This window comes from Rhododendron vialii, chromosome 6a, assembly GCF_030253575.1.
Source record: "Rhododendron vialii isolate Sample 1 chromosome 6a, ASM3025357v1".
Classification (NCBI taxonomy): domain Eukaryota; kingdom Viridiplantae; phylum Streptophyta; class Magnoliopsida; order Ericales; family Ericaceae; genus Rhododendron; species Rhododendron vialii.
Window position 1 is genome coordinate 4522071 of NC_080562.1, and position 13895 is coordinate 4535965.

General features: G+C 37.8%; 1 protein-coding gene across 1 annotated transcript; it reads left to right on the plus strand.

Annotated features, from left to right (window-relative positions):
* The first annotated feature begins 6053 nt into the window (after positions 1–6053).
* Positions 6054–11442, plus strand: LOC131331074 (NAC domain-containing protein 4-like). Its single transcript, XM_058364897.1, has 6 exons — positions 6054–6209; positions 7351–7561; positions 8435–8649; positions 8760–8930; positions 9654–9972; positions 10752–11442. The coding sequence occupies exons 2-6, from the start codon at positions 7399–7401 to the stop codon at positions 11000–11002; spliced, it is 1119 nt and encodes a 372-aa protein (XP_058220880.1). The 5' UTR covers positions 6054–6209; positions 7351–7398; the 3' UTR covers positions 11003–11442.
* Positions 11443–13895: the final 2453 nt, after the last annotated feature.

Genomic DNA, 13895 nt, shown 5'->3' on the forward strand with positions numbered 1-13895 from the left:
CGGCTGCGCCAGGCCATCTCCGGCCACCGAACGATCGATCCGAGCCGTCCAAAAATTCTACAAAAAAAAATGAGGAGGCCCGCGTGAAAATCAACGGCATCCGAGGTGTGTAGGGTGCTTGATCCGAGCACCCTTTTTTCAGATCAAGCAACCTACACACATTGGATGCCGTTGATTCCCGCTTGCCCCCCCCCCCCCCCCCCCCCCCCCCCCCCCCCGCCCTCGTTTTTTTGTTTTAAAATTTTTGGACGGCTCGGATCGGCCGTCCGGTAGCCGGAGATGGGACGCGATCGTCCATACGATTTCGATATCCATCCCGTCGGTACCAATAGTGGTACTCAAAATAAATAGGTACTAAAATGCAACCTAGACTTGTCTCCATGCTAACGTATGAGAAACCGGGATCACTTTTTGAAAGCATGTGGCTTTTCTAATTTTTTATGAGTATCATGTTGCGTCCACATGCCTTTTCTAATGGATCCATTAAAAATCTCTCTCATCAGCAGCCTTGAAGTGAATTGAACTTTAAAGCAGGGCAAGAATGTAATTTCACATACTAATTTATCTAGGTGAATGTTGAATAGAGAGAAACATAATAGATCCTTTAAACACACACACACAATATCTCAAACTCTCGATGTAGGAGCTAGTCCAACTGACGCAGGCCTAAAAACCTCGCCACTAAAGAGTGGTACCACAACAAAGAGCCCAATGGGTCTACACCATATGTCAAGCACGCAAACCACAATGGGTAGGCAAGACTTGGTTGCTTTGAAGTGAATTGCAATAATTTTGTGGTACTAACCACCCCGGCACTGATGGTGCATAGATCGGTCAAAAACCCATTTTAAGGTCTCACAAAAATGATCAAAATAGGTCAATAAATTTAAACTAAGTTTTTATTTTTATTTTTAAAAAAAAATCAGCTCAATCAAATAATTAAAAGTACTTAATCCAATGTATCAAATTGTTAGGAGTAATTCAAAATGTAGGATCATGAATTCTAAATGGAAACTGAAAAACTATATCAGTTATACGATTGAATTGAATTTTCATAAATTTACTCAAAAGTTTTTTGGAAATTAATGAACAATTTGGATGATTTTTGTAACACTCGGAACGTCGGTGCAAACCCCGTCGGTATCGATAATGAGATCCAGGGGTGTTATAGTGCACCACTCACACTACATGTATAGTATGACGAATCCGGCCGTCCTTTCCGACGATGGACGGCTCTAATTTTAATCCGAATAATGAACGGCTCAAACCTGTAGAAGCTCATATTAAATCCGAACCGTTCATAATGAGATGGACGGCTGAATCGCTAGGGCGCTAGAGCGTTTCACATTCTCGGCTCCGTTCAGTTGTTAGGAAAGTGTAGGAAAGGATGGGAAAATCAACTTTCTCATAATTTTTGTAGTGTTTAGTTGCCAGAAAAGTAGTGAGAAAAATGTTCTTAAGTTTTTCTACAAGATTTACTTTCTTGCAAAAGTGATTCGACCAAAAGCATAGGATTTTGCGGGAAATTTTTTTGCATTGTGGGGCCAAAATAATTGGAGGGCAAGAAAAAAAAACGAATGACTCCAATACTAAAAAAAATACGAATTAGGTTTTTAGAAAGGCACATTGAAATTTACGTGAGTAATAACAATTTCGACTACTGTAATGCTTTCTAAGATAATTGTTGTAGAAAAAATTAGTAATTGATTTTTTTTTGGAAGTATTTATTTATCTTGTCATTAATCTTCAGTTTTGTTTTGTACTTACTAATCATCAGTTTATCAATGAGTTTTTGTATCGGCAACTAATCAAACATAGTTATTTAACATTTGTTTATTTAGTTATCATCTACTTATTTTTAAGCTTCATGTTAAGGCTTTGCATTAGATAAAATACATTTTTTGGTATGTATTAGTGCTCAAAGTTACTTTTAGCCATGGGAAATAAAAAAGTTTCTCATAAGTGTTTTTTTTCGACAAATGAACCACTAAACTTTAGTTTTCCTGCAAAGAAATTTTGTCAAATGAACACTCACAGGAAAATAGATTTCTTTTTCTTTTACTTTACTTTACTTGACTTTTTCTGAGAATAACTTTTCTATACAACATTCCTGGCAACTGAACGGAGCCCTCGGGTGGATTCGATTGCGTCATATTTTCCTCTCTTTTTCTTCGCAGCAGAATTCCGATTGCGTCATTGCTCCGCGTTTTTTTGGACAGGGAAGGTTCCAAGAAAGGGCGGCACTCAATCGGAGGGCTGAGATCACCTTTTCCAGTCAAAGTGGGCTCCACAATTCTCGTACGGGTTGGCTTATTGCATAACTCAACCAGTAGTGGGAGGACACGTGTCATACTCATGGAGCCAAAATGGGAAATCAAAAAATTTGGATATGTGTGGCCAATAGACAGTCCAGACAGGACAATACTCCAAGAGTGGTGCTATTTGCACCGATCATTCCACACCGACGGCCGCGCGCGGTCGTCTTCGGCCACCGGACGGTCGATCCGAGCCGTTCAAATTTTTTAAAAAAAAATAAAGTATTTAGATCAAGCACCCTACACACATCGGATGCCGTTGATTCCCGCGCTAGGCCCCTCGGTTTTTTTTTAAAAAATTTCTGGACGGCTCGGATCGGCCATCCGGTGGCTAGAGACGGCCGCTGTACGATTTCCCTACATTTTTGGTCGGTACATATAGGATTTTCGATACTGGATACTCCAACGTCTAAAAGTGATTTCTTGAATACGAGTAATACTAATTTCATCAAATTTTTTTTTATGGAAAATACTCTCATCTTTCAAATAATTCTTATTTCTTCTATTCTCCTTGGAAAATAAAGTACTCTCATCTATGTCATTTTTTTGTTCTATCGGTTTATCTGGGTGCTTACCAGCAAATTTTTGGGGATTAGTACATCAATTTAATTAAAATATTTTACAAAAGTCTGATTTCTTCTATTATCTTCAGAGAATGGGAGGATCTTTTATTTGGGTGATTAAATTTAAATGGCAATATGTATATATAAATATTTCGAAATTTTGCTTTCTTCAAATGTCACTGAATCAAATTTGATTTTTTATTCTATACTCTTAGCTTCAATTTTCATTTAGAAAAAACTTCCCTTTTGGAGATAAACTGAAGGAACAATAACAATTGAAATTATGGAAAAAGCTCAATAAAAAGAAATAAAACCCCGAACAAGTTAAAATTATTGTAGTAAAACTAAAAATAGAAAAAGTTTAGAAAAATCGATCAATATGTACTTCAAGCACGTCTGGCAAGGACTTATTGTACAGTGTCCAAAATTTTATTTTGCAAAATTACAAAAGAAAATCCAGAGTTTTAGGTTGATAAACTGTACTCAATTAAAATCTTTTAATAAACTAGGAAAAATGATGGACACTTTCTTCTTCCTCCATCTATTTTCTTTATACCCACCCCCACACCCACACGGCCACACCAGTCCAACTCACATTCCAATTTCCCTCTCCCTCCCTCCCTCCCTCCCTCTCTCTCTCTCTCTCTCTCTCTCTCTCTCTCACCCATCCAACTCACATTCCAATTTCCCTCCCTCCCTCTCTCTCTCTCTCTCCCTCCTTTGAATAACTCATGAGGCCCGTTCCGCTAACTAAAATAAGTAACACTTATTTTTTGAATAAAATGTGATTTATTGTGAATGAATGATTTGTTTCGTAAAACGAAAAATAAGTACTTAAAAAAATAAAAATCTTAACAGAATGAGGCCGATTGTGTTTAAAATGGACAATTGTAACTCAATTCAAACATGACATTGGGTCAGATGACATCTTTAAGTTTAGAGAGGCACTCTATGGGAATTGAAAGAGATATATATATATATATTGTTTCGACAGTCAGGGATATTTGTGTCTGTTTACACATATCTCGATTATTTTCTTTCGCAGCCCGATCAAAGACAAGTTATCTATGTCGGAACTAAAGAATTCGCAAGAGATTTCTCTTTTGCAACCTGTCCCAAAGATATTGCCAAGTTTCTACTAATTTAGGCTCCGTTCCGGAAACCTTCTTAAAAAATAAATACTTATTTTGCCACTTCTTTTTTAAAAATAAGAAGGGTCATTCCACAAAATCCAAATAAAAGGTTCCTTTCACATTTTCAAACTCAAAAATAATGTAAATGAAAAAAAAATTCAATTTTTTTTGCACCGTATTAAAGATCTCAATGAGATCTATCAAACAAGATCCATAGTGATAGGAAAATTATTTGTATAAACACATGATTTTTGAGCTTGAAGTTGCCTTATACAAAAAAATAAGACTGTTGCTATGATAATAGGCACCGGATTATCATATAGACACGGAAAAATGGGTGCTCGGATCAAGCACCCTACACACCTCAGATGCCGTTGATTCCTGCGCAAGTCCTCTCGGTTTTTTTTTTTTAAATTTTTGGACGGCTCGGATCGTTCGTCAGGTGGCTAGAGACGGCCAGGCACGGCCGCCGGTACGATTTTCCTCCCGGCACCCATTGGTACCTATATAAATTCTTCCAAAATAATTACCACCCTTCTTATTTTCCGGAACAACCCTTCTTATTCAACAAAAAATAAGTTCTTAACTTGTTTCTGGAACACAACCTTAGAATACCTCCATTAACATGATAAAACATTTCTTTTTTATATTCTAATCGTTCTTTATCTATAAATTATTAATGTCTTTTTTTCCGATCACTCAGTCGACGGCTCAGATCACCTTTCAAAGAGTCAAAGGGGGCTCCACTCAAAGTACTGGGGATTACATAACTCAACCAGTAAGGACACTGCAAGTGTATCATTCTAGAGCCAAACGAGGTGAAGAGAAAATAGAATAGCTTTCTAAAATCTAAAAAAACATACCTAAATATAAACAGAAAAATCGAAACAAATACTCCTAAGAATTTATTTAGTGAAACCAAAGATAGCAAAAGCTTAGAAAAACTGGTCATTACGTACTTATTGATGGTACACTCTATTAGTCGATGTGTGCGTAAATTGATCCAAACATTTGAATTTAAAAAAAAAAATCAAATTTTTTATTTTTTATAATACTACTTATCAGTTGGGCACACTATTGACTTGGTGTTATGGTAACCATGGCACAACTGCCCCCAGATGTGCGAGATGAAAAAACAATTGTTATAAATTATTACTTCTTATGTAATTGGTCCGTTATTTAGATAAATAATAGTAAGTTATATAATATAAATGGTAATACTTTTTGTATAAATTATAGATTTTGTTTGATGGATCTCGGTTGATTATAGTGATTAAAGTTTTCAAAATTACGTAAATCAATATAAATAATAAAATCTAAACTAAAAGTGACACAAACTTTAAAAAAATGATTTACCAAGATGGGAGAGTATTTCTTTTTGGATCACTTTTATCTCAGGAAACTGACCATCCCTCCGATTTTCTCCAAAATTAAATCTCGTTTTGAGCTCATTTTAATGATCGAAAATTCGAAATCGTGAATTTGTAAAGCTCATTGAGAAGTTCTAATAAGAAACCATGAACTAATATTAATTGATATGTATTTATTTTAAATAAATATGTTCGGATTTGGTGTCCTCGTATGTTTTTGTCAATAGATAAATTCCATTAAAAAACATATGACAACAGTTTTCGATGGACTTTATAAAATGAACAATTTCAATGATCACGCTAAAACGCAAAACTTGACTGGTCCAATTTTAAATAAGAAACAATTTCGATTTTGAAAATTCGAAATTGTGAATTTGTAAAGCGCATCGAGAACTTCTAATAAAAAAACCCTAAACTAATATTAATTGATACGTATTTATTTTAAATAAATATGTTTGGATTTGGTGTCCTCATATGTTTTTGTCAAGATAAATTTCATTACAAAATATATAACAACAGTTTTCGATACATTTTATAAAATGAAGAACAATTTCGATGATCATGCTAAAATGCTAAATTGGACCGGTCCAATTTTCTTCGAAAGAGGGGTGGGGTTCTTTTATCTTATGGAGACATGTAATTGTGTGCTAACCATGGTAAGGTTTAAACCAAACCCATCTTTCAGCCTCCCTATAAAACCCCCCACACTCCCACTTGGCTCGCTTCATCTCTTTGAGTAGTGCCTAAGTTAACCGCGGGTGAAGGATTGCAAGCTTAGAGAGAGAAAGAGGAGGGCACGCACTGTCGAAGATTGGTTCTTCGACAGAGGTTAGAATTTTGTGCATTCAATCATTAACTTTAATTTTGAATTGAATCTTGTTGGTCTTTTGTAGTTGTAGTGTTGATCCTCTTCTTTTCTGGGTATGGTTGAATGATTCAATCTGCTGAGTCCAATGATCATTTTCATTGAAAATCAAGTTGGGTTTTTGTTCTTGCGGTTGGATGATTGATTTCTTCCTGTTGAAAGCCATAATTGTATCTCTTTTGAGTATCTTTTGATCTTTGTGTGGGTGTGTGTGGGTCGGTTCTTCGGAATTGATGGTGAAGCTGCTTTTTTTTTTTTTTTTTTTTAAATAAATATTTTATAACAGTGTGATGGTTTGTGTCTGTAACTACGAAACGATGAATTGATCTTCGCTTCGCTCTGTGATTAGACTTTCTATCTGTAAATGTTCAGGTCAAGGGGAAGTCAATGAAGGTCATGACTTTCTATCTGTAAATGTTTATGGCGTGAAATTTAGGGATTTCTTGCTTAGTTCATCGATGTTCTATGCTAGTTTCTTCTGTGCAATGGATCAAGGGTTCGTGGGTTTTTGTGGGTGTTGTAGGGTTTGTAACTCTGTACGGTTGGTTTGGGGGGGCACAAAGATTATACACCTACGCATTAAGTATGCAAACATATGATTGTATATGGGATTGTGACAATATACATTAAGTGCGTAAGATTGTGTATCTGCTTTCACATGTGATGTATTCAAATGACATCTAACTACACTTAGGAAGCTTTGACCTAGAATTTTATTGCATTTTTGTTTGTGAGAGCCGGTAAATGTAGAACTGATCTTCTCACATTAGAAAGATGCCAGCATGAATTTACAATTTGTGGGCTTTCTGGCCCTTGATTTGGGTTTGCGTATTCCAATTTGATCAATGAATGCTGAGACTTTGTGATTTACTTTAACTCTATGATAAGCGTTGATAAAAGTTAATTTCTTACCTTTATCGAACCATGGATCTGATTGTTATTTTGTCTTGGTCACCTAGCCAACACCTAAGTTTTGTTTTCTTTGTCTGATTGAGTATTGAACCTTTTCTTAGCTTTTAACGTGCTTTGTTTTCTCTATCTGTGAGTATTTACGACAACCGTGGGACTCAATAGTAAATGATATTGCACTCTCAATCTATGCAGAGACAGGTGTTGGACTGCAATTTTATTCTTCTCACTTGAAACTGGGTCATGTGTCCTCTGGCACCTGTTCCTCCTCCTGCTAATATTGGTTTATATTGGACTGATGAAGAGATCTTTACGTCTTTGGAGAGACTAACAAAGGGATCCTCTATCCCTGAAAATGTCCTTATAGATGTTAATCCTTACCAGCACAGCCCCTCAAATTTACCTGGTTAGTTTCATTGAAGATCTTGATGGTTGAATACAAGTTCATACTTTTGTTATTTATGACATCTGTCTCTGTGATTTCGGTAGTAAGTTTCAATTACGGTGTTGGTGATTCTGACAAATTTCACTGTTGCATTATCTTTGTTCTTTTGTGTCTTCTTGTCTCATTGTCCTCATCAAGATTGATTTTCTCTCTTTTGTATCCTCATTTATTAAGTTCCGTACTTCTTTGATTAATAGTCTAGATCTAGATGCTGTAACTTGTAATCGTAATCTAAGTACTTTCATCATTTCCATAAAGAGACTAATGGTTTGCAGACATTATTGGTTGGCTCATGTAATTGGGCCACACTTCCAATTTCCAATAGTTATCATTTTCTGTTTTAAATTGATTTGGAAGAGTTGAAACCAGAGATATGGGTTCTCATTTCCGATATGACGTAGTGCATATTTGGAACATAAGCACACATAGCTACATCTTATATTTTTATTGATAAGATTTTTTTTTTCAAAATTTGAGTTTTAAAGCTTTAAAACAAGTAGCTGTAGGGAGAATGGAAATAGCATCATTGTCAAAATGAAAAAACTATATCCCAATTAGGTGCTTATCAAAAAAACTATAATTTGATATATGGTTCTGATAAAGTACCAGGCCATCTATGATCATCTCTACTGTCCAAAAGATAATGAACTTGAGGTGATTTGTTCTTCAAGTTATCAAGGATATTCTTCAGGTTCAGATTTACATATTTTGGTTGCTTCAATGCCAATAAGATTTACAGATTCGACACTTTATTTGGGAATTCGGATACTACAAATTCTAGGGTCAGCATGAATATAATCTAATGAATGTTACGATTTTGGGTGGTATATGCAGAGGACTTTTGGTACTTCATGCGGGCAGAGCAGAAAAAGGATTCAGAACACGGATCCTGGAATGCCAGAGGTGAGGCCAATCAGATATTTGGAAACTCTAGCATCACCGGTTGGAGGACTACACTTGAATTTTATGATCATGGACAAAGAACTGATTGGGTGATGCAAGAGTACCATATTAATCCTAAAGGACACCGCAGTAATGGCAACTCAAAGGTAAATCACACTATATGCTATCACTTTATGTTATTTTTCTGACATTTTTCTTTTGTTTTCATCATTAATCCCACCTGCCAGTCAATTGCCGGTTTGGTTGGACAATGCAGGTGTCAGGTTTATTATGCAGAGTCTTCCTTAGTGGTCCAAACCCAGAAGTTCGGCGCAAATTAGGAGGCTTGGAAAATTCTGAGGGAAACCGCCTTCATCCAAGATCATCATCTCTTCTTATCCAAGAGCCTGGCAGTACCACTGGACAGGGTTCCACGAGTGAGTCCCAGGTATATCAAGCTTGGATCACCTCTTTTTCAACTTGTGTGGTGAATGTATTTATGCTTAGATATTCACTTATTGGTTTGCTCCTGTCTGATATTGTGTTTTTGGCTGCGTATTTTTTGCATTTTTGGCTTCAGCTTAGAGTTCCAACTTTTAGCTTTTTCATTGAGATTGCAATAAGCGTATCACCAGAAGTATGTATATGGATTTGACTTGTCTTTATCAACTCTTCCACTTGCTTATCGGTTGGATTAAGTAATTGTCTGGACAAATGTAACTGCACTCTAGATTGTCATATGGCTCCAGTATTGGATCACTTTGGTCAGTACTAATCTCCTGCATACCGGGAAATTTTTTACCTACAATAGCATCAGGACTAGTGTAATAATCCCTAAATATGAGATTAGCCACAAAATTTGGTCTTGGTCGGTTATCTGGATCAAAGCCTTCTATTGGGCTACTAATCTGAGGGGACGTCATATCCCATGTTCTGTTGAAACTTACGCATTCAGGATTAAATATCCAATTGATATGATATTGTACACAATATGGGATATACAATATATCGGAGGATGTTGCCCAGTTAATTATTAATCTTATGGGATTGCTTATCTTATGGGATTAGATTTCCTTTCAGTATTGGTCCAGTCAAACAAAGCAGGGCCTATGTTGTTTATGTTGGATTTATGGGGTTTGCAAAATTCTAACTTGCATTTAACTACTTATAGGCAAGGGGCAGGGATGACAATATGAGACCGTTGGCTGAAAATGGGGGACATGTTGATATTCTCATCGAAAACATGTTTGACATGGGTGACTACTTGGAGTTGGATGATCTTCCTGATGGAGAATCACGGTCTTCCAGTTCGGACAACACAAGTTGTGTGACCATTTCATCAGAGGAATGTTTTGATTCGCTGGCCCTCTTACAAGACATAGAAGAAGATGAATTTAATCGACAAGAGCAGGGTAAGGATGCCAATTTCAAGTTCAGTGTGGCTGCCTCAGCCAGACCAACCGAAGTGGTTATCCGTCCAGCAAATTTAGGTATGGTCCAGATTTTTAAAATCTATTTTCCTGTGTAGCAATGGCTATCAGTCTCTTTATTTCCTTGCTTTCTGCTTTGCTAGCCCTGCAAAGATGTTGTAAATAAGGAATACTAGAAGTCTAGATCAGATAAGCACTGGGGAGCTAAAATAATGTTGATCTCCTTTGGCCTAGACCTGTAATTTCTTTTGGTATTTGACTTTCCATAAGAAAATGTAATTTAGGAGTATGGAAAATATCTCACAACTTAATGAACAGAATTTAACAAGAAATGTCAATAGCCCTCACCAATCGGACTTCGATGTTTATATTGATCTATGTCCCTCCCTTTTTGTGAGTTTGATTGTTACATACTTACGTGAATAGTATCCAGTCATTGCCCTTGGCATTGCCTAAATGTTATTGGGTTTGTTGATTATCAATCATAAAAACTTGCCATGACATTGCCTATGGCTGTGTTTGGACTTCGGATTAAGGATTTGGTGGTGGACAAAGAAAAGGAAAGCTAATAGATCTGACAGTTGAGTTTTAATCTTTTTTCTTTCTTTGTCTTTTCCGTTCGCAAATCCCTCCCTTGTTGGCTGAGTGAAACTGTTTCTTAAAAAAAGTTGGGTTTGTTCAAGTGGATCTCATTAGTTCGACAGCAGCAGTACCCCATTGTCCTTTGTCCTATAAGTTTGTTTCCGTATATGATATGCTGATGTATAACAGGAGTATATTCCGTGAACTCTTAGACATTTGAAATTGGGAAACATTTTTCTAAAACTTCTGCTTTGCAGGATCTCTTATTAGCAGCAATGGAAGGCAGCCACCTGATGGGTATGCAGACAAGAAAGTCCCGGAAAAAATGGATCTAAAGAATGCTATCAAAATCCAAAAGGTGGAAAGTAGAAACGTAGGTACATCCAATTCCCGTAATGTGGCGTCATCATCCAGCAGTCATAAAGCAGTCCCAGAAGGGGAAGAGGATGCTCGAGTTAAAAAAATGAAAAAACTAAGGAATAAGTATCTGTGTTTCATGCCATTTTAGATCCACATTATCCATTGATCCCAGAAAAAAAAAAAAAAAAATTCTCATTATTCTGGCTATAGGGGTGTGTAAAATAGGCGCAATATTTAAGTAGATCAACACTGGTGATAAGCAGTCTGTTCTAAGGAGGTTCTTCCAGTTATGGGTTATATTGTTCAGCTGATACACTGAGTAGTCTAGGGTCAGAAACAGAGGAAAAGGCTCAGATAGAACTGGGAGATTGACATTGATTTTCTTATGAATTGGGGATTTAAGGTAGAGAAGAGGAGGTTGGAAAACAAGGGAGGAAAGTCATTGGTATACTAGTGTAAGTTCTAAGGTATTCTGACTCTGGAGGAGGGTTTGTTTTCGTACCTCGTTTGATCATCAAATGTAACATCACATGATTCATCCTCAGAAAAAATGATGTTTATATTATATCGTGATTACCATTGTATGTATCCATTGTTGTGCTTCAGTTTGACTGTGCAAACATTTCTTGAACTTATTTTTGTGGCAACTTATTTAACTGTATTTTGTTTCCAATAGATTTATTGTGTAAAATCCCCCTGTTATGTGATACTGAATTTTACTGTAGTACAGGATCAAGCTTTTTCCCAGTGGTTGTATTGCATTGATTGGAAGATTTTTTAGGTTTCTAAGCTGAGGATAAATGCGGGACCCGACCCACGTTGGCATTGGGCCACATATGGGTTGAGTTCAGGGTATCTTGGGGTTGGTCAACTTGGTCTCCACCAGACGAAGGCCAGCTAGGGGGCATTACCATTTAGCAGGATCAGGTCGAGAACTAGTCTAAGAATAGTGAAGAAAGTTGGTCGACAATTAGGTCTAAGGGAAGCTCGGTGGGCTAGATGGTAATTACCTGAGCTGGTACACCACCGTACCATCATTGGCGTAGCCTTGCTAGACTAGCTGGGCGAATGGCGGTTGAAGAGAGACACGGGAAAGCTGGAGAGCGACATGAAAATCGAAAAATCTAGAAAGACGGTTAGTGGATTAGGGGCGTGAGGAGTTGAAGGTTTGGAAAACGGATTGTAGCTCAAAAGCTGAAGCAAGCACCCCTTTGCATGTTCTCTGCTAAAGAGGAGATCTCTTTTCAAGGTAAGACGGGTATAGAACTGTTTTCCACAAAAAGTGTCAAACCAAATTGGCTAGGAATTGCGGGCGTGTTGAGGCAGAATTGCTGCCCAAATTTGTATCAAGGCTTGGAAGCCTCAATCTGACTTTTAACTGGACGAAAGTGCACGGCCTAAGAGCGTTGTTAGAAAATGGAAAGAAAAGTAGAATAAGGCCTAAAACAGAATTAAAAGGACTTTATTAATGGTTTAACAAAGTCTGGTTATAAGGAAATGAAATAAAATTTAGGCTTGGCTAGATTGAACGGGAAAGTAAATATAATTGAAAGATAAATTGGATAAGCCGTGGGCTTGATGGTCGTGGACATTTGCCAATGCTTTCAACTCTAGTATTTATAGGCAGAAGTTCCAGGTCTTCAGCTGCTTCAAATGCTTCAATGCATGGCTGCCATGTGGCTCTCTTGAGCTGCTTCAACACTCAAGCTACTGCTTAAATGGACATCATCTGGGCCCACCAATGCTGAAGACCGAGACTTCTCCAGGCCTTCCCATTATATTGGTCCCTCTATTGTGGGCCCTTAATTTCTCTAAGTTTGATTTCTTATGGAAGAAGAATCAAGAAACAAAGGATCAACTAGACCTAGGTGAGCTGCTTGTGAGTAGCTTGCTTAGGTCTGCATGAGTCATTTGCCGACAGCTCCAATGGCTGCATGTACGTCACCTGTCCTTGGCCTTGCTTCATGCTGAAGGATGGTGGCCACTCAAACTTTGAGCTGTTTGTGAGCAGCTTGTCCAGACCTACTCAGCAAGAACATTCTAGGCCTTTGAGCTGCTTGTGAGCAGCAGCTTGTCCAGACTTACCCAGCAAGAACATTCTAGGCCTTTTGAGCTGCTTGTGAGAAGCTTAAGGCTTTTTCTTGCCAATTAAAGGCCATATGTGACGTTTTTTCAAGAAGTAGGCCATCTATTACTTGGCCCTGAACTTGAGGAGTATCATAGGCTTCTTCTCTTTGTAAGCCATGCGAGCCCAAGTCTGGAAAGAAAACTTGGGCTTTAACTGATTTAGGCCCACTTAGAAGACCTTATTATTTCTAAGAATTGGCCTAGACCTAGACAAAACACTCAAAGGTCTAGTGGGTCAACCCAAGTTTTCGCCCAATCTTGGACTTGGGCTTGTGATAACGAAATTTTAGACATTAATTTGACCCAAGCCTTTGCAAAACTCAATTTAGTCAATGGCTTCCAAACCGGTCCTATTTCGTGGGCAACTGGTTATAAGGCTTTTCAAGGCCAGAGACCGACTTTCAAGGCCACATTTTAACCCATAAATTCATTTTTTGATTTTGGCCAAAAATGGGTGTAAACAAGAACCATACGTGCAAGGTGCGCAACCGAAATGTAAAAGTTACCGTCCATCGAATAAGTCAACCCGTATCGAGTAAGTCAACAATTACTAACAGGAGTTAAATACTCATATAAGGATCTCTGAGTATACAATTAGTCAAAGTGACAGATTAAACGAGTGATTATTCAGTGCTCTGGGGCAGTGTTTTGAAAGTTGGCCGCCTAGGCCGATTAGTTCCCATTTAGGCGTTAGGCGGTGGTCCAACGCATAGATTAGGCAGCCGACTAGTCGGGCGTTTAGTCCCCGCCTAAGCGCTAGGCGCCTCTTTTCCGCCCCACAAGCGCCTAGCGATTTCTAAAACATTGCTCAGGGGTAATTAAACATTCGAAAAATCTATGAGTACCGACCATTGGGGGAGAGAAAACGTACCGACGGCCGCCGGCGGGCCGTCTCCGGCCACCGGACGGCCGAT

Bases quoted from the DNA above. Each gene is read 5' to 3' on its own strand.
- LOC131331074 (XM_058364897.1), top strand. From the start codon at position 7,399: ATGTGTCCTCTGGCACCTGTTCCTCCTCCTGCTAATATTGGTTTATAT. The intron at 8,650-8,759 runs GTAAATCACACT...TGGACAATGCAG, and splicing joins GCAGTAATGGCAACTCAAAG to GTGTCAGGTTTATTATGCAG. The intron at 8,931-9,653 runs GTATATCAAGCT...AACTACTTATAG, and splicing joins GTTCCACGAGTGAGTCCCAG to GCAAGGGGCAGGGATGACAA.